Source organism: Bos indicus x Bos taurus, chromosome 6, assembly GCF_003369695.1.
Source record: "Bos indicus x Bos taurus breed Angus x Brahman F1 hybrid chromosome 6, Bos_hybrid_MaternalHap_v2.0, whole genome shotgun sequence".
NCBI classification, from domain to species: Eukaryota; Metazoa; Chordata; class Mammalia; order Artiodactyla; family Bovidae; genus Bos; species Bos indicus x Bos taurus.
The window spans coordinates 88097315-88118722 of record NC_040081.1 but is presented as its reverse complement, the minus strand read 5'-3'; the positions used below and the strand labels follow the sequence as shown (position 1 = coordinate 88118722).

The 21408-nt window shown below is 37.3% G+C and overlaps 1 protein-coding gene across 2 annotated transcripts; it reads right to left on the bottom strand.

The window, feature by feature from the left end:
• Positions 1 to 356: 356 nt before the first annotated feature.
• AFM (afamin) lies at positions 357 to 21114 on the bottom strand. Of its 2 annotated transcripts, none has more exons than XM_027544725.1 (15): positions 20986 to 21114; positions 17308 to 17356; positions 16877 to 17009; positions 15961 to 16172; positions 15050 to 15182; positions 14309 to 14406; positions 13389 to 13518; positions 11329 to 11543; positions 7673 to 7805; positions 5559 to 5656; positions 4390 to 4522; positions 3155 to 3378; positions 1972 to 2104; positions 1276 to 1337; positions 357 to 523 (listed from the first exon to the last, which is right to left on the bottom strand). In XM_027544725.1, the coding sequence occupies exons 1-14, from the start codon at positions 21071 to 21073 to the stop codon at positions 1302 to 1304; spliced, it is 1815 nt and encodes a 604-aa protein (XP_027400526.1). In that variant the 5' UTR covers positions 21074 to 21114; the 3' UTR covers positions 357 to 523; positions 1276 to 1301. The 2 variants fall into 2 exon arrangements, with proteins under 2 accessions (XP_027400526.1, XP_027400527.1); XM_027544726.1 differs by having other exon boundaries at positions 16877 to 17043; positions 20986 to 21075.
• Between the last annotated feature and the right edge of the window lie 294 nt (positions 21115 to 21408).

Genomic DNA, 21408 nt, shown 5'->3' with positions numbered 1-21408 from the left:
ATCCCAGCTAGTAATAGTAGGAGGAGGAGGAGGTGGAGGCATGCTACAAGCCCACAACACCCCATTTTCTTCCCAGTAGCAGCAAGAACAGAATCTGTGAGTATTCTGCCCACAGAATTGCTATTTCAGAGTCCTGTCTCCCATAAAGTCATAGATTTATTCATTTTGCTGTACAGTACAAATTAACACAACATTGTAAAGCAACTATACTCCAATAAAAATTAATTTAAAAAGAAAAAATTTTAAAAATATTTTTATAAAAAAAGAAGTACATTTAGCCAGTGAACCAATGATGCTGATGGAATGAATGACTCGGTTGTTTCATTTTGTTAACAAGTTGACACATGACATTAGTCTTTGAGAAATAACTTTATAATGTTGTTGTTTATTGCTTGCTGCAATAACATTATCTCAGACAATAGGTACAGAAGAATCTGTTTACTGTGTTCTTTTCAGAAAATGAAATTCACCACAGGACAGCTAGGAAATAGGTAAGTTGATCTTCCTCTCTGTTCTCAGAAACCTGGAAAGAAAAAACAGTATCTTGTGCAGCAAAGGAATATGAAATGATAGAAAGCCATATATGTGCCTAGATATCCCATAAAAAAACTCTTAGTGGTAACTATGTTTTTCCTTTTGCAGATCCAAACCTGCCCTCTGGCCAGGTGGCGGGGAGGCAGGGGGCGGTGTTGAGGTCTCTGTTTCCCGACATTGAACATCATGCTATATCTATTCAACCTTTTGTTCCTAAAGTCTGTGAGTAAGTCTTTCAGAAACTGCAGGGGAAAAGGGGTCCTTTATATACCTTTTTGAAATTACAAACATATCACTTTTCTTTTATGTAAATCCTGCAGTAAGGCTCTTAGAACAAGTTACTGAGGCCTGTCTGCCCATCCCAGCCCCCTCCTCCCCCTGTGAACTTTCATATTAATAGATTCTTTGCCTTTCTTTTCTGGTCCAGACATCTGAGTGCAGTGGCAGGAAGGCAGAAGAGTGGATGTCTTTATATTCAGAAAACTGTTGGGGCAGTAAGGCAGTGCTAACACAAACACAGTAGGGCCATCCCAGCCATCAAGACTGACTGACACCCAGAGACACATTACAGCACCAGTACTGGGGTTTGTTAGTGCAAGGCCAGGGGGATAAACCAGAAATGTTAGTGCAAGGCCTAGGTGATGAACTAGAAATCAACAGTGAAGCATGAGAGGGGAAAAGCAAAAATAACCAAAGAAGTTAACGATACATTTAGCCTTTGATTGAGATAGAAGGCATTACCTTAGGTGGGTTTTACTTGATGTTTTTCAAGCAGCCTGACTTTTGGCTGCCAATTTTGGACTCTGAGAGAGAAAAAATAGAAATAAAAACATACAGAAAATTTTTGAGAAACCTCCATACTGTTTTCCCACAGTGGCTGCACCAATTTACATTCCCACCAACAGTGTACAAGGGTTTCTAAACACTAAAAATAGAACTGCCTTATGACCCAGACATATAAATCAAAAAACCCCCACTAATTTGAAAAGATACATGCAGCCCAGGGACTTCCCTGGTGGCCCAGTGACTAAAACTCTGCAATTCCAATTCAGGGGCGCTGGGTTCAATCCCTGGTCAGGGAAGTAGGCCCCACATGCCACAGCTAAGAGCCAGTGCAACCAAATAAGTAAATAAATAAAATTTTTAATGAAAAGATTCATGTAGACCAATGTTCCTAGTAGCATTATTTATAATTGTCAAAATATGGACGCAACCTTAAATGTCCATCAACAGATGAGTGGATAAAGAAGACGTGGTGTGTATGCACAATGGAATATTACTCAGACATAAAAAGGGATGAAATTTTGCCATTTGCAACAACGTGGATGGACTTGGAGGGAGACGTTGCAAGGAGGAAGCAGGGTCCTGTGGGGAGTTCCATTTTCTTTTTTGGACCAGGAATACTAGTTGAATTCCAGAGAAAAGAGCTGGAAATACCTCCTCCTTGAAGCAGGCCTCAGGCTCCTGGGCTTTGCAGCACTTCTCCACCACATTCGTGAAATCCGCCAGCAACGACCACAGTTCCTCCCCTGCAAGTTCAGGCTTCAGTTTCACTAAGTTGACAAGAAACCTGTGACCCAATGATGTCAAACAGAATCAATTAACAGTTTCTTTCTGGAACCCCTCTTCTCCAAAAGGCTTGTTATAGAATTATATCTTTGAAATCTCCATTTAGGTGAATGTAAAAAGTTAAAATATTCTACTTTTGAAAGAGGTCCTGAAACCTTTCTGCTAAACACATGGGATGGATTCCATGATAACATTCTTTGGAGGCTTATGTAATTATGGACAAAACTGTATAAAATGTGGGAACATATAGTAAGTCTCACTCCAGTACTCTTGCCTGGAAAATCCCATGGGTGGAGGAGCCTGCTGGGCTGCAGTCCATGGGGTCGCAAAGAGTCAGACACGACTGAGCAACTTCATTTTCACTTTTCACTTTCATGCATTGGAGAAGGAAATGGCAACCCACTCCAGTGTTCTTGCCTGGAGAATCCCAGGGACAGGGGAGTCTGGTGGGCTGCTGTCTGTGGGGTCGCACAGAGTCAGACACGACTGAAGTGACTTAGCAGCAGCAGCAGCAGCAGCATAGTAAGTCTTCACTGTGCACAATATTGTAGAATATGTAACTTTTGATATTTCTAGAAAATTCACTTCAAAGCAGTCTCTCTTCCTCAGTAACTGAATTCTGTTTCCATTTCACTTGATACAGACACTGCCTACCTCCTCCCCAAAATCTGCTCCTTTGGCATTTATAGCATTGCCTGAGAAAACAAAAGCAAAATCCTTATCCTTTCTGGGCCTCTCATATCTTCAAACATTAAGAGAGATTCTTGGAGCAAGCATCTATGACATTCTCTCAAGAAAATCTGATTCATTATGAACCTCCTATGAGCCTTTTTATGGCCTCCCTCACTCACGTTTCCAAATCACAGTCTGGACACTCCAAATCTCTAGCAAAGGAAAAGACTGAGTTTTATAACTAGACAGACTGGACAGTTTGACAGAAGGAACAGGATTATAACATCAAGATCACACATCCACTACAATAAAACTTCTCATTAAAACGTGACGTGTCTTCAGCCTGAAGAAAATGATGAACAGAAGAGAAGGTTGGTACCTGTCTTTTTTCCTCTGGAGTTCCTCGTTATGAGCCTGACACAAGTCTGCGTGAAAGGTAAATAACCCTTGAGAGGTAGATGGAGGTACGTATGTTTTATCAGCTTCCAAGCTCTCAAAGCAGGACCTTCTGAAGGCAAAATTTGTTTTACAACAGTGGTCCACAGCAGGGTTGATATTTCGATTTTCATTTATTCCACATAACTCTCCAAGAACTAAATCCACCTGTACCAATGAAAGTTGCAATGGAGTTTTGAAATATGGTAGATGAATTGTTAGTTTGTTCTAATATCACTGTCAACTCAGAAAAGCTTCTGCAATCATAATATGACGCTATGCACAAAAGAAAAAAAAATAGAGCCTGAGGTACTAAATGGCATTATAACAAAAATTCAAACCATAGTAATTTAAATTCATGTAGATTAAGCTTAATGTATATACAAATTTGTGACTTTGAGCTGAGAGCTGCAAACAGCTAACCGAAAGCATCAGCAGGACACAGTGACCCTTAGATTTAGTCCCCTCCTGGGATCCCCCACATATGGGCCACCCCAGACCTAAAGAGATATGCCCAACCCAAACTGGACTGGAAGCAGCAATTCTCTTACTGACATGGTGGGACAAGGAGAATTTATAGTGTTGTTTAAAATTATGAAGTTTTCTCCGTCATCCTGAAACAATACTATGATTCCAAGTCATTTGCTCTAACAAATTACTTCTAGTATAAATAAGAAATGGGACTTGACTGTTGGTCCAGTAGTTAAGAGTCTGCTTGTCAATGCACAGGACACGGGTTTGATCCCTGGTCCTGGAACTAAGATCCCACATGCTGCAGGGCAACTAAGCCCATGCATACCAACTGAAGCCCATGCTTTACAACCCCTGCTCTGTAAAAACATAAGCCACCACAATGAGAAGCCCATACACCACAATTGGAGAGTGGCCCCCACTCACTGCAAGTAGAGAAAGCTCACATGCAGCAACAAAGCCTCAGTGCAGTCAAAAAAAAAGAAGTAAGAAAGATGATCTGGAGACCCCCAACCAACTATTCAAGACATTCTCTTTAGTTCTTCAGGATTTTGACACAGATAGCTAAAAATAAAACTTGATATTCCTTGCTTAACAATGTTAAAAATAATGGAGAGAGGAAGACAGACAATCACTTATAAATCAATGAATGCAGGTATCCTTTTTTTTTTCTTTTTAGGAACAGTCAGGTATGTGGGCCAGGCTCACCAAATTATCAACGCAGGCAAACTCTTCGCTCAGGGTACAGCAGGTGGTCAAAGCCATCACCATTTCCTTGCCAAGAAAGGTCAGTTCTTCAGTGGAGAGCTGGGGGGCTAGCTTCGTGAGATTGATGAGGTAGCTGAAAGAGCATATGTCTGATCTGAACAAAAGCAGAAGCTCATCTTCCCTTGATAAACCACCTGAAACCCCAACCCTGCAAGGCTAGGGACAACCAATGGAAGGGCAATGTGAATCTTAGCTCTCTCATAAAATGGTAGAGATCAGTCTCTTTACCCGCCATTTTCCTGCATCCTGCCTCCTATAGATCTCTGCATATGAAAATTCCTTCTAATTTCATGACAATTCAGAAACTATCAGATTTGCCCATTGTGTGTCATCTGTGATGATAGGAGCATCTTGGCAGCAAGTATCTTGGCTAGCTAGTATGTAAAGTCCTACTTGAAATCCTTTGCATTGTGAATAAACATTTCAAAGGGAAAATTTAATAAATACATGTTGGAAAAAGATAATCTGAGATGAAAGAAGCAAGAAACAAAGATCTTTCATGGGCTGAGTTCCCAGCTAACAACCCAAGTGCAGAAATAGTGAAAACATATTTTTTAAACTGTGTTTTGTTTTGAAGATGTTTGGTTTCAATGTATAATACATTAGCATGGTAATTAATTTTAAAAATTCAGAAAAAATTTCATATTATTCATGAATATTCACAAAGTACTTAAAAAACAAATATTAAAGTGTTAAGCAAATCCAAAATTATTTCTTTAAACTCCATAAGATGGGCTTAAATCTTGGGAAGAGCATCTTTTCCTTGAGAAAATATAACAACCTGAAGTTTGCTGCATTTCATTCCCTATGCCTGAAATGGGGCAAAATCCAGCAATTCTGTGTTGAGAGTAAAAAAGATAAGTCTAAACAAAAACTAAAGCATTAGATAATCAATTTGTCCAAAATCCTATATTTCTTCCATTTCTAGCCTGATTTCTGATAAAGTTTTAAAATGACAGCTCAATGTGAATTCTTAACTCTTGTGATATTATTCTTTCCCAGAATTTATGAATTCATCACAAAAGGGCTGAGCTAAATTTTTGACACTTTGTGGCCATCTTTATTTTATCCTGGTCACCAGGGTTAACCTGCTTGTTTGAACAACTTACTGGTATTTCAAGTCATCCTTCCCCAAATTCTGAAAATGTTCACATTCTCGTTGTACTATCTTGAGGCTTTTCTCTGTTGTCTCATTGAATCTATTTTCCTGAAAATAAGAACAACCATGCTTTTGAAAATTTTATCTAATCATAAATTTAATAATAAGATTGATGTTGACTTGTCTAATTTATTTTTTTATACTTACATAGTATTTTCAAACTATCATTATCATAAATTAGTCAACAAGTTGAGGGTAGTTTTCTATATATGTATGTTAGAATTTGAATCTTTTTAATTATAGATAGATATATAGATATGGAATTTGCCAAAATGCAGAAATTTAAATTTTCATCATTACCTTGTATATTTTATAGAGCTTTAAAGTCTACAAAGTGGAATTCAAATCTGATGCTGACAATGATCATATAAATTTTCCCTTTAAAGTGGCCAGAGAAGTCATTTGGTCCTGTGAAGTCAAGGGACTTGCCTAGAATTACCCAATAGGCAAGTGTTGCTACAGAACACTTTTAATCACATATCTTTTAATCACATATATCTTTTTTATACCATCTTTTTAATCATTTAGAATTGGAATTTAAAACCTCCAGTAATTGTCTTCAAATATTTGACAAACTCTCACATAGCATAAAGTTGGACACCAGCTAAGTGGCCACCAGGGAGAAAACTACACACCAGTGGAAGGATGCTGAAGGATGAATTGTATCTTCATGAAATAAAAAGAATTTTCTAGCACTATGCTCCATTTAAGGATCAGGAACAGACCTCCTCATTAGGGACAGTGGCAAAGCTGGACGAAACTCAAGTATTCTTACTTCTTGCTCAATTTTGAATGGGTATAAACTGGCATTTTTGGCAAGTGGGGGTAATTTTTTAAGCAAAGCAAAGCAACACATATCAATTGAATGAGAAGCAAATCAAAAATGCCAAATAATTAATTTCTGTAATACATACATATGCACATGAATGGATATTAAAAACACACTAATTTCAACAAGAAAATCAGTAAAAGATGTGAACAAACTGTTCACAGGAAATTATGACTACAGTAGCTAAAATCATATAGGAAAATCTTAGCTCCATCATAAAATATATTCTTAAGTGTTTAATTGAATCACTATGCTATGCACCTGAAACTATCACATTTTTAATTAACTATATCCCAATATAAAATAAAAAGTTACAAAAGTCAACTAAATTCTTAAAACACAGTCACTATTTAGCAAAGTTAATTTTCATGTGCAGTGTTAGTGAAGGTGGAGGTGAAATGAAGATTTTCAACATATATGTGGGTAATAACTTTCTAGGTAGCAATTTAGTCATTTGTATCAATTATTTTTTATTTTAAAATCTATATGTTTTGATGTAGTAATTTTCCTTCTGATAATCTATCTTGAGAAAATAGTCATAACTATTAATAGAGATGAATGAAATGAGATACTTAGGGTCACTTATAAAATTTTTAAAAAGCTAAATAAATGTCCAAAATGTCAAAGATATAGGAGGAGAGCATTTAGATATATTATTACAATGGAATACCATCATGTAAAATAAGGTGAATTTTTTGAAGTCTGTTTAATAATGTAAAATGTTTTTTATGACAATAAATAAAAATAAATCCAAAAATTTCTTTGGAAAATAATATCCCAATCTTAGTTGTAAACATCCATATAAATATATTCATATATGCATAGAAAAGATGAAAAAAATGTTAATTAAAGGTATTTATTGAGGACAAAATCAGAAAGTTTTTACTTTTTCCTTTATAACTTTTAGTAATTTCTTAATCATCTTTAATAATCATTTATTATTTTTATGATCATAAAAAATCCAAGATGGCTCAAGAAAACACAAGAGCACATAAATAAAAATATAAATATTTAATCAGAAGAGTTTTTTACCTCAACACACAGGATTCATAGTTCTAAACATTATGTGTAACCCAGATGATGTTGGTCTTCGCAGTGATCAGCTTACACTGAATTTTAGATAGACTCAGATTGATCAATCACATTTTGTACCCTCTGAACCATAATAAAATTTGATAGTTTTTAAGTGTTTGCTGTTTTGTTTAATTCTCTGAGCCTACTAGGATGGAACCTACCGCATGACGGTAACACTCAGGAGGGTTTTCCATGTTACAACACTCTTTCAGGAGATCCTTATACACTTTAGCAATTCTTAACAGTTCTGGTGTGGACAGTTCTGGATGTCTCCTTGAGTACTCATAAAGAAACCTGTGATGTGTAAAATATATTGTACATTAGAACTTCAAGAAAGAGAACTTCAAATCCTGCTATCTTTTACTCTGGGGAGACCTTTTATTACTGAGTCTGCCTTCAAATCCTCTTTCATCTTTCTCTGGCAGAGGAGTGGCTTAAGAGGACATTTTGACAAAAGAGACCATGTTACAAAGATTTTCTTCCATATTATGTTTTAAAATAGCAATGTTTTTTACTTGGAGGGATAGAATGGTTAGAGGTATTTATTATTCATTGTTAAAATAATTTTATCCATAAATCATCAGAAATAGTAGATCATGCTACCAATACTTTAGGAAATACATATCAAGTATAATTCTGTTGGAAAATGCATTCAACCTCCATCTTGAGATTTGGGGAATATGGCTTCTCCTCACTCCCGGTGCACCTGGGGAAAGATTGTGGAGCAGACTTTGCCCATTACTTCATCCTGTCACTTGTCAGTTATGGGAGTAATCACCCCTGCAGGTCCAAATCATTGGCAGTCGTTTCCATGGCCTCAGTGAGGCATTATAAGGGTACAGGTGGGTGTGATTAGAGGACAAAGGGGGAAAGGGAGAGGAAGAGGCTAACACTTATTAAGCCCTTAGTAGGTGCGAGGCATTGGATCAAGCTTTGGGCATAGGAGACAAAGATTGGCTTCCTAGCCTTTATAAAACACTGTCTCATTTAACTTCACTTAGCCCTCAAGATAAGTAGTGTTTCACAGCTGAGGAAACTGCCTCAGCCCAGTAAAGCACCTGGCTATTGGCTTCCCTGGTGGCTCAGACAGTAGAGTCCGCCTGCAATGCAGGTAGCCCTGGGTTCAATCCCTGGGTCAGGAAGATTCCCCTGGAGAAGGGAATGGCTACCCACTCCAGTATTCTTTCCTGAAGCCATGGACAGAGAAGCCTGGCAGGCCACAGTCCATAGGTCAGGAAGAGCCAGACACGACTGAGGAATTAACACTTTCACTTTGTAAAATTTGAACCTAGGTCCTAGAGGACACCTACTTCATTCTTTTTAAACCAAGCCAACTCTTTTCTCAAGAGAGCTGTTTTCTTTAACTACCCTGTGCTATTTACAATTTTCTTCATAGAAATATCATCTTTATTCTTTCAAATTAAGTAAAAATGATCTATGTTTTGTGAGAGTCATACGTCACAAAAGTTTTTCAAGTCCAAGGGAATTTTGTCATCTCTTTTTGTCTTGTAGCCTTTTTCTCTTGATTAATCTTGGCTTTTCTGACATCTCTCCTCTTCTCCATTTACCTTCTCAGTCCCAGTTGTGAGATACAGTCTCATATTCTAAAGCAGTGGTATTTAAAGAATCAAGGGTTCCCCTTAATATTTCATAAAAGGCATGAACTTTTCCTCAGAAATAAAATTGCACCTAAAATCTCACCACCAAAATATTGTAAACAAAAACCCCTGGAAGAAAACCCCTAGCGTGGCAGATCCACCAAGGTCTTGCATCAAATGTTGGCATCCAGAAAAACTGCATCGTAAGCTGTTTCTGGTTCAGCATGTTCATCGCTGCTCTATCATTTCTCCCCATGCTTTCTACCCTATCGTAGTTGTCATGGTGATGATGATGGAGATGATGAGAAATGAGGATAAGGATGAAAAGTGCTTCCATTTACCAAGTCTATGTCAGGTACAAGTGACATGCACTGCATCAATGATTTAGTTTAATTTGACTGAGCATCCATGATTCATGAGATGCAATAGAGCTCAGTGGTTATAAGAACAGGAATCTGGAGCCACAGTGGTTGCATTTGAACCCTCACTCCACCAAATATTAGTTGTGTGACTTTGGAGCAAGTTACTTAACCTCTGTGCTTCAGTTTCCTTGCCTGCAAAATGATGATTGAGGAAAGTATTCTAACCACAGAGTTTGTTTTGAAAATTAAATTGATTGACAGATGCGAAGCACTGAAAATTTGGCTAAGTATTCAATAACCTGTATCTTCAATCCAGACATCCTTCCAGAATTCCAGGTTCATATATAAAATCCTCTTATGATATTTCCACTGCATTACCTCACAGGCACCTCAAAGTCAATGTGTGTGTGCTAAATTGCTTCAGTTGTGTTCGATTCTTTGCAACCCAATGGACTGTAGACCACCAGGCTCCTCTGTCTATAGGATTCCCCAAGCAAGAATACTGGAGTGGGTTGCCATGCCCTCCTCCAGGGGTTCTACCCAACCCAGAGATTGAACTCTTATCTCGTACACCTCCTGCACTGGCAGGCAAGTTCTTTACCACTAGCGCCACCTGGGAAATCAATGTGGTCAAATATAAATAGTTTCTCTTTCCCACAAACCTTCCCCCATACTTCCCATCTCATTGAGTCTGAAAACTACTTACCAACCACCTAAGCCCCAAACTGGGATTCATTCCAGATGAAGTTTCTAAAAGACAAAAGTGATTTTGTCCTTCCTTATTCTTCAATGAAAACCCTTCGGTGGCATCTTGTTACTTAGCTTATCTGGATGATCTGACCCCATGTGCCTCTCCCTACCCTCTTCTCTCACTGCAGAAACCCTAGCACAACCACATACACACCATGCATTTCACACCTCTATCAGTGTTCTACCTCTTCTATCCAGATTATCAGCATTTCTTCAAGTACCTGCTCCCCGTCAAGACTTTTCAGAGTTCCCAAGGACTTCCTCTTCTATCCCCATATTGCCTATGGTCTAGTGCTTTCAGAAATTAAAGAGTGTTTCTTGCACTCATATATTTATGAGGCTGTCTCTTTCCACATCACACTTCTATCGATGAAAGCTTTTTGGAGGCAAAACCCCTGTTTAACTTGGTAAAGCCCCTGGATTATATTGAGTTGCCCAAAAAGTTCATTTATTTTCCATAACATCTTACAGAAAAAAAATCCAAACAAACTTTTTGGTCAACCCAGAGTTATTACTGACAAACTTTGAATGACTTAATATTCTCATATGAATTTTATATACAATTCCTAAAATACAGACAGGTTAACTTGTCCCAGTGATTCTACCAGGATTCAAATCTAGTCCTTTTGCTTCCAAGTCAGCTAAACAGTGGTGGGAGTTGGGGGAGAAGGCAGGGGAGAGTGTGGCAGATAAGCCTGCAAATTCTTAGGTCAGACCTCCTGGATCATATCCTTAGTCTGCCATATTTTAACTGTGAATCTTAAACAAATTACTTAACTTCCCTGTACCTCAGTTTTCTCTTCTGAAAACTGGGAGAACTCATGCTTATTTTACATGACTGCTGTGAAAACTAAAATAGATAATCTGTACTTAGCCCACTGTCTGGCACATATCAAGTACTCAATAAATGTTAGCCATCACTGTCATATGCAGTTGCAATTTCTAAAATAATGTAAAAAGATTACAATCTAAAACCGTGATTTTCAAAAATTATGTGGTATACCCAATGATTTAAATGGTTCCTATATCTTCCACCCAAGTTAGCCAAAATAGATCAAGTCATAAGTTTCTGTTTGCCTTATAAATGTCAATATAGAGGTATGTTACTCAGCCATGAAGTTCGCTTGGTCAGCATCTCGTTTCTCACACACATTGTCACTTTCAATAAATTTTGCTTCTCTTAAAGATAAATCGTTTGGTCTATCATCTTTATTGGAGTAAATGATACACTCTCCACGCTCTGGTATTTTCTTTTCACAGCAGTCTTTGATTTTGCTGGAGATGGAATCTTGTTTTGAACAAATATGGCTCATAACCTTGCTCTGTATCAAATAAGAATGAGAAATGACTTTATTTTCATAAGTTCTTCAGGGCTAGATTCTCCTTCATAAATGGAATGCAAAACCAACCATATCTATAATATCAAGAACTGTTTCACCAACTAATTTGATGCTAATTAAATTTTGTATTGATTTAATACTGTGACCTTTCATTTTAATGCAAGCTTGATTTTGTAGGATTTTAGATGATATAATTATGAAAAATAGACTCATAAATTTATTACATATTAGCTGGAATTTTCTTAAAGGTGGTCTAACCCCTGCTTCTTCCTCCAGACTCTTCAGAATGAGTCTGCATATTTCTCCTACTCTCTGTTCCAGCTTCACATGAACTACAATGAGTTTCATCAAAGCACTGGACTATTCCAGACCCTCTGACTCTGCTCAAGCTGTTCCCCTACCTGGAATCTTCCTCTGGGGAACACTGAAGGTGAGGAATGAGATGGAGCTCTAGGCTGAGATGAGAACTGGAATGGAGGTCTGTACCATGTTTCCAGCAAACCACATAGAACCAGGGAGTCCATCTTTGCAGACAAATATACATCTCACCTAAGGCCATCATTATTCAGGGCAACACATCACTTATTGTCTGAAATTTCATTTCTGTTTTGAATGAAATATACCATTCAATTGCTCTTATTTCTACATAAAGCCATCAGAAAAAAGGATATTAAAAATATAATATGATCCCTTAGTCTCAGCTCCAAACTTCACAGAAAACTCTTCAATTATATCCTAATTCAGTACATTATATTCACTATTATAAAACCAACATCCATATAAGTGACCAAATAATACACAAATAAACAGTGAGTGAGACTGCTTTTCATTGCAATAAATTTAAGGACAAAATAATTCTTGGGGATATCTATTGTCCATTGCTTGAAATAAAATGTATATATCTTCATACTCCAAAATTCAAGTTATCTAATGAACATGATGTTTTGTTTTGAATTTAAAACAGTAAGACTAATTTAAAAAATCACTAAAAAAAAACTAATTTCAACTAAGAAATCAGGATTATTTTTAATTGTGTTACCTTCGTATGCATGAACAACTTCAGCTAGGTCACTATTATATTTACCAGTATATGTCCTTAGAGAATCACTTTAAAGACTACAATAAGAGTTATTTTAAATGAACATATTCACTTATTTGAAAAGATCGTTCCTAATATCCTGAAGAAACTCAGAGAAAGCAACTCTTAAAAACATAAAGATCACCAGTCGTTTTCTGAGCTTTACTGTTAATTTCTAATATCTCTAAAAGAGTATTTGCAATATTAAAGAAAACTTTAGTCCGGCTGAATAAATGTTCACAAATTATAAATTCCTGGGGATTATGTCATGTGCATTTAGTCACATAAAATAGAATCAACTAAGTAATCTAAAAGCAATCTCATTCATTAAGAACTCCAATGCTTTATTTGGTCTCATTTGTTAATACTTCTTTTTAAGTTTTATTTGGTTCATGTTATTTAACAATTAATTTTTATTGAAGTATAGGTGTTTTACAATGTGTGTCAGTGTCAGTCATATATATATATATATATATAACTGAACATACATGTAAGAGATTACATACTATTTTTTCAGATTCTTTTCCATTTCCCTTAGAAGCTATTACAAGATATTAAATGTAGCCCCCTGTACCAAAGAGGAGGTCTTTGTTATTTATCTGTTTTATATATAGTAGTGCTATCTGTTATTCCCAATTTATTAACATTATGATTATATTGTGGTGTGTAGCCACACATTAAGGCAACTTCAGAATAAAAAATATCCCCCCTGAAATCACCATTTTTGCTTGGTTTTATAGAATATTTACCCTGCCACGGATGCACTGCACAACGTCCCCTTCACAGCATCCATCATATTTGGAAGAAACATCTTCTAGAAGGGAGGTAAGTTGCTTAAATCCAATCTTGGGGAATTTTTGACTAAGTATAGCAATGTTTCTGGAAGCAGAATTGATAAACCACTAAAACAACTTGAACAGCAAATAGACAAAAGGAAGTTCTCTGCTAATACAGTGTAAGTAGCTGCAGTAAGCATTGGTATCCTTGTTTTTTCACCAATCGCTTTTCCAAATAACTGTTTATACATTACTTGGCCCACATGATCATTTTGAAAATCCTAGGTTGATATTTTGAGTTCTAGTTCTAGGACTAGGGGGAGAAAAAGGCCTGAAAGGTATGCCCTCTTCCACAATTGTTATAGCAAAACATATTTTTTAAGGACCACCATCTCTTCTTGTGAGTCCATGGCAGGCATAGATAATTCATCACAGCACCCTTTTTAACTGATCTATTTGAAATCTCAGAATTTCTCACAAAACATTGCACTAGTACCATTGCTCTTTGGCTAGGTAAGATGTGAAATAAAATGTATCCCTAGAAGATCGTTTCCTAGTTATTAAAGTCAAAGATGGATGGATAAGTCATGTCTAAAGCACTGGGAGGTTTTAAAACTCTGATTGGGAACTCCCAGACCCATTCAGATTCCCAACTAACCAAAACCTAACTCAGAAGTAGCCTTCTTTCTCTCTGGGGTCTCCCCACCTTTCAGGGCTTCTCTCATCCTGATCTAATGTCCTGGTTCTGAGCAATCCAAGCAGATTAACCCCCACCTCAAAACCCCTGAGGATCTAAGAAGAGAATAAATAAAAAGTCATCAATAATTTAACAAAAATGGAACACAAACCAAAAAAAGTACAAATAGAAACAAAAGATAGATTATAAAACTCACATAGATTGTAAGATTTGTCGTCCAAATTTCATAAGTGCCCTGCAGGCATTTTTTTGATAAGAAGACAGTGCTTTTAAATAGTATATGAAAGGTTCTGCCTGAGGGATAAACAGAAAATTCTGTTGAAGTAAGTGGAAAAATCCCACTGTTCTCTTATTTCCTAACCACATGTCAACCAAACAATCCCAATGTTTCCTCAGAAATAGAAAACCTATGGGGTTTTTTATCTCAGGAAATGTGTATATCAAAATAAATATAAATGTGTGGCACATTATAAAGGCAGAGCCAGTCTTCCTGATGACTAAATTACACTTGCTAGGAAGTACAGAGTGCAGTAAGCTTGTCCGTGTCTCCCAGGATGATTCACTTATATGGTTTAGGACTTGTCCAAGATAGAAGATAAAATGTAATTTTTACCCTGGTTAGTTACTCATTAGTGTTTCCTTCCAATTTACAAGGAAGACAAAATCAGAAGAGAGACCCTAGAAATGGGCAATTTTTCAAAGGTCTCAAGTAATAAGACATTTAGATCAGTCAGCAGGTGGTGAATGGGTTGAAACAACAGTGAAAGTGACAAGAGAACGGCTGATAAGTGGTAAAAAAAAAAAAACTCTTTTGCTATAATTTAAGTAAAGATCTACAATTTCGGGTAACTCCCTGTCCTTTTAATAAGTGTAATACCTACCTGTGTTAAATGGAATGAATATATGTAATATTAAATGGAATAAATGGAATGCCCACCTTTGTTTGAAAGCAGTTAGCTTTTTCTTGTTCTTCACAGCATGTTTTAGTCATCTCCTCAAAACGAGCAGCAACAGTTAGAAGTGTAGGAGCAAAAACGAAGGGGTTCCTTCTGGAAACTTCATAAACATAACTTCAAAAGGAAGGAAGGAGGGAAGGGGGAAAAACAGGAAAGAAGTGAAGGAATGGTAGGCAAGGGAAGGGAAAGAGAAGATTAAAAAAGACAAGATCAAGTTGTGAAAGTTAAGTTGAGAGGAAGAAGGATTTCCCATTACTGAAGGCTTCAAAGGAAGGCAACATTACTGAGTCTCCAAAAATGTCATACCACTGAAGTTGCCAACTCCCAAATAAAAATGATGATTGCAGTTCTAATCATGAATGCAAGACCCTGGCTATTCTCTTTTCTTCCCCATGACGCCAGATGGTCCGCAGCTCTCCTTGTCATGCTCAAAGAACAGCTACCTATACAGACTCCATCTGAGATTCAGAGATCATAATCACTTACATGTAAAAAGAAAACTTTGTGATTTAAGCTTTCCAGAAAAAGTCTCTGCTTCTGAAACTATTGCACTGCTAAACATCCATTGACTGAATATTTATCTTTGGTAAAAGCTGCACCTTCCCTTTTGAAAGACCATATATTTCCTGCAGTACTGCTTTTGTACCATGCACACACTTGGGTTCTGGGGCTTATCCCATTAGAAAATGCACATCATTATTGAAAGGACCTTGAAAGCAGGTTTCATATCTTGTTCATCTTCTCAACAATGACCACAGAATCTGACACACAAATGCATGTTGAATAAACTAATTGATCCGTAAACCCAGCTATGTTCATTTGGAATAGATACTGGATTTAGTCTAAGAATAATTCTGCAATTAGATGATTTTTCTACTAAAATTCAACTTACTTATTCAAAAAAGATTCCCTGTTATTTTTGTAAGTCTGGCATTTCTCCTCAGGATCCAGAGTAGGGAGAGGAGGCAAAAGTCCTATATCAGCTTTCTTATTATGGAAGAAACAGAGTCTTCTTTCAAAGTCGACCTTATGGCAGCAGTGTGAAAAGTTATATTTTTGTGGCAGTCCCTCCATGGCACATATATTTTCCAGTAAAACCTCATTCTGGACAACAGAAAAGGAAAAGACACATTTTATTCATTGCAACATTTTTCAGGCTTCTGAGATGACACAGTGGAAACAATGAGTGCTGAGTGTCACTCTTTGAGAAAGAGATTCCAGGATGTTCCCAATATTACCAGCAGAGCATCTCTACCCACAGCCTTGACAACCATCCTACGCTTTGGGAAACTCTATCCTATCCTGAGTCCCCTTAACCTCTTCCTATCTCTCTTCTGCCTACACCTCCTTTACATAGTGGCTTTTTTTTTTTTTTCCCCCTCTCTAGGTAACAGGGTCAGAGTGTAAAGGGTTGGTTAAGTATTTAGCGGTAATGTTTAGTAATAGCTTTCTAGAGATGCAGGTGGTTACTCTATTGGGAGGATGCCAAGAAAAGGGGGTGTGACAGTAGAGTACATATTGAGAGGCAGGTAAAGAAAGTAACTTTACTTCTGTGCACTTTGCCAAGCTATTGGTTTAGTCTTCCTGCCTGAATACTTATGGCATGGACTGCAAGCTCATAGTCAAGCCCTCCTGTGCATCAGTACACAGAATTGCATCTCTCCTAAGAAAGGGCCTTATCCTAAATACTGAAGTCAGGCAAAGTAACAACAAGAGCATAGAGCATCCCTCTATATTTTCAAGCCAAAAATTCTCTCAGTGTTGACAAATAAGCTCGTTTGTTTAAGAAATGCAAACAATGTACTTACAGCTAATTTTGAACATTCTGGGAATGTCCTGTCAGCCAAGCATTTATCTCTGTATTCTGTCATGGCTTTAACCAACATTTCTACTTCTTCAAAGGATGCCTCCTGAATATATTGAGCAAATGCAATGATGGTGCTGCAATAGTCCACACAGAGTACACAATGGTGACCTGCAGAATTTCCAGTTATGTCCAACCAAAATCTCATAGGAACACCCACTTGCTGACTAACCTTAGAAAATTATCAAAATGTGAAGTCTCTAAGTTTTATAACTTCTTGACAATTCAATTGCCTCATCTGAATTTTTCTTTAATACTGTATTCACTTTTTAATGGCATATATTTAATTAATATATTAGCATTAATAATTCTAGAATATATCAGATATGCTTATATAAGCACCATCATCATCAAAACAAGTTTAGAGGAACTCACATATATCCAATGTTATCATCTATAAATTTCTGGGTGATTCTGACATCATCTGAAAGCAAAGATATTTAAGTTATTATATATCCTGGTATTTTAATATTTTACCAATAAATTACTATATGTAATACATTTTAAAAGTATAAAATAAAAAATGATATAGAAAAAAATAGCATATTTAATATGAAGAAGAGACATCATATGAGCCAAATATTACATCTTAATCACAGTTGATTATGTGCTTAAAAATATTCATTAAATTGAATTGGCTTGAATTAATCTCAAACTCACCAGACTTTATATTTACTATTGATGGCTCCCCAGCCACAACCATCAAACACAAGCACCATTTCCATGCTAGATAACAGGTATGACTAGAAAAGTAGTATGAAGTTTCATTGTTAAGTGATATAATGCTACAGTTGTGCCCAGCAAGAGATGCCAGGCATGCTGATGGTAGTGTAAATTATGATGCTTCTGCTGCTGCTAAGTCACTTCAGTCATGTCCGACTCTGTGCGACCCCATAGACGGCAGCCCACCAGGTTCCCCCGTCCCTGGGATTCTCCACGCAAGAACACTGGAGTGGGTTGCCATTTCCTTCTCCAATGCATGAAAGTGAAAAGTGAAAGTGAAGTTGCTCAGTCATGTCCGACTCTTCGCGACCCCATGGACTGCAGCCTACCAGGCTCCTCTGTCCATGGGATTTTCCAGGCAAGAGTACTGGAGTGGGGTGCCATCGCCTTCTCCAAAATTATGATACTAGCCAAAATTATGACACAGATATTTAGGTGATCTCTGAACTAGTCTAACACCACTGGTTCCTTTCCAATAAGCATATACTTATCAGAACACATTTGTATTTGTTCATACAGGCTATTTTTATGGAGTCTTTACTTTTTCAAAGTATTGCACTGGTTACTATGAGGCAATCAATGATAACTAAAACATCTCCCCTGGACCTTGGGTTCCTAAATACTCTCATAGTGCAGGTGACTCATGAACATGACTGTAATCCAATGTAGAATGTATATAATATTCTACAGTAAAGTGGGTACTAGATAGCATATTAAAAAGCATAGACATTACTTTGTTGACAAAGGTCCATATAGTCAAAGCTGTGGGTTTTCCAGGAGTCATGGATGGATGTGAGAGTTGGACCATAAAGAAGGCTGAGCATCAGAGAATTGATGCTCCTTAACTGTGGTATTGAAGAAGACTTTTATGAGTCCCTTGGATTGCAAGGAGATTAAACCAGTCAATCCTAAAGGAAATCAATCCTGAATATTCATTGGAAGGACTGATGGTGAAGCTGAAGCTCCAAGACTTTGACCACTCGATACGAAGAGCCAACTCATTAGAAAAGACCCTGATGCTGGGAAAGATTGAAGGCAGGAGGCAAAGGGGATGACAAGGGACCAGATGGTTGGATGGCATCATTGACTTAGTGGGCATGAGTTTGAGCAAGCTTCAGCAGATGGTGAAGGACAGGAAAGCCTGGCGTGCTGCAGTCCATGGGGTCGCGAAGAGTCAGACATGACTGAACAACTGAGCAACAACAACATGTAACAGGAATGCCTATGGTCTCTGGGTGAAGAACCAGAAAAGAATTATAGGAGGAGGGGTATATAAGTTGAGCCTAAAAAATGTCCAAGGTTTCAGCTAGCTGAGAAGTAAGGAAGCTCATCTTTCTGTGTGGAGAGAATGATGTGAGTAAAGCGCAAAGGTAAGGAATCCTGGGATGTTTGGGGAACATTAATTAATCAATTAATCTTCCACTTTGATGAGAAAGTGAGTCATAAAGAAAAGTAATGGAACCACAGATAGAAAGAACCTGGATCCAGGTTATGTGTGCCTTTCATATAAAGCTGAGGAGTTTGGGCCTCAACTAGGAACCATGAGGAGCCACTGAAAATGTTTATATAGAATCGTAATATCATCATTTCTCCAAACTAAGAAATACCAGCCAGGTAATGGTATGTCTGATGTTCTGGGATCTCCCACAGTACCTAACAAATAGAACTGGAGCCTATTATACAGAGCGAAGTAAGCCAGAAAGAAAAACACCAATACAGTATACTAACGCATATATATGGAATTTAGAAAGATGGTAACAATAACCCTGTGTATGAGACAGCAAAAGAGACACTGATGTATAGAACAGTCTTATGGACTCTGTGGGAGAGGGAGAGGGTGGGAAGATTTGGGAGAATGGCATTGAAACATGTATAATATCATGTATGAAATGAGTCGCCAGTCCAGGTTCGATACACGATACTGGATGCTTGGGGCTGGTGCACTGGAACGACCCAGAAGGACGGTATGGGGAGGGAGGAGGGAGGAGGGTTCAGGATGGGGAACACATGTATACCTGTGGTGGATTCATTTCAATATTTGGCAAAACTAATACAATATTGTAAAGTTTAAAAATAAAATTAAATTAAAAAATAAAACAACAACAACAACAACAAAAAGAAAGTAACAAGAACTATTTGTCAAATAGACGTAAGAATGAATGGATGGAAAGGGGGAAATCAAGACGCTCATTAGGAGACTTTTGCAACTGTCCTGTTGAGAAATCAGCAGGACGTGAATTTTGGTAGGAGTAACAAAAGTGCAAAGGAAAATGTGAATGCAAAAATATAGGAGTCAAAAATCAACAGAACTTTTTTTAAAGCATGTTTATAAGGGGCAAAGGAGAAGGAAAATTCAAAAATGACTATCCTTCTTTAAGCCCTGTGACTGGGCTCACTAGCAGGCACTGTGGTAGTGGTGGTGGTTTTGTTGCTAAGTCGTGTCCAACTCTTGTGACATCAAGGACTGTAGCCTGTCAGGCTCCTCTGTCCATGGGGATTCTCCAGGCAAGAATACAGAAGTGGATTGCCATTTCCTTCTCCAGGGGATCTTCCTGACCTAGGAATCGAACCCAGGTCTCCTGCTTTGCAGGCAGATTATTTACCAACTAAGCTACAAGGGAAGCCCCAGCAGGCACTGTAGGGGATACCAAATTAAGACATCATCCACAACTTCAGGGCATGGTAACACTTACAGCACCTTGGTGAACTGCAAAAAGATGGTCCTTTCAGGCCAGAAGGATTACAAAAAAACACCTCCGTACAGGTGAAGTTCAAAATGTTCCCTCTTTGAGTAGAAGAAATATAAAAGTCACACTTTCCTCCAGGCTGACGCTGCTTCGGCTAGGCTTGAGGAAATGTACAGGCTTGCAGGGATTTAAAAATTTGCCAAGTGTGTACAGTTGGAAGAAGCAGGGTCTGCATACTCTTAAGGTGTTTACCACATAATTAGGAAATACAACGAACGACCAAAGTTCCAGTAAAATCTCAACTCATGTCTAATGTTCCACTGTTTCCATACACTACACATATTTGCAAGAAACATTAATAGTTTCAAATCCAAATTATATCTCCCAGCAACACTTCTTATATTACCATTATGCTGGTGACTGATTGCTGGGTGTGATAATTGTCTCTGTCAGTAGATAGAGTAATATGATCCAAAATACAATATCTGGAAAGGTTAGATCAGGGTATCTGATCAGTATATGTAAACTAGGGAGAGGGAGAAAAAAAGCAAGTGAAAATTTAAACTGAAAGAAACCGAAGTTAAAAATTAGAAATTAGCCCAATTTAGTCATTCCTTAGAGGATAGACAAGGAAATTTCTTACCTACATCTTGAGGCTGTGTGGGCAAGGTTAGGGATTCAGTCAAAAAGAAAAAGAAAATAACAAAACCTGTAAGTTTTAACTGTTTCATTTTTTTAAGAAATCACATTCACAAAAGAAAAGTAACATGAATGAGGAAAATCAAGTTTTTATATTATTCTTTGACACTATTAGTAAAAAAGTAACTTGCTTAACCTATTTCTCATATACCTCATATTTGATTTTTATTTGATCACTCTGCAGAATTTTTTGCTAATTATTAACCAGGAAAAAAATTCTCTCAGTGTTTCACTGGAAAAATCTATTGAGTTAGAAAAAGAAGTCCACAGGTTAAGTATGCACAATACCTAGTCAAACAGACAACCAAAAAAAAAAAAAATCTTGAACTATTGCAAACGCTAAAAGAGAAAGGACAAGAATAAATAA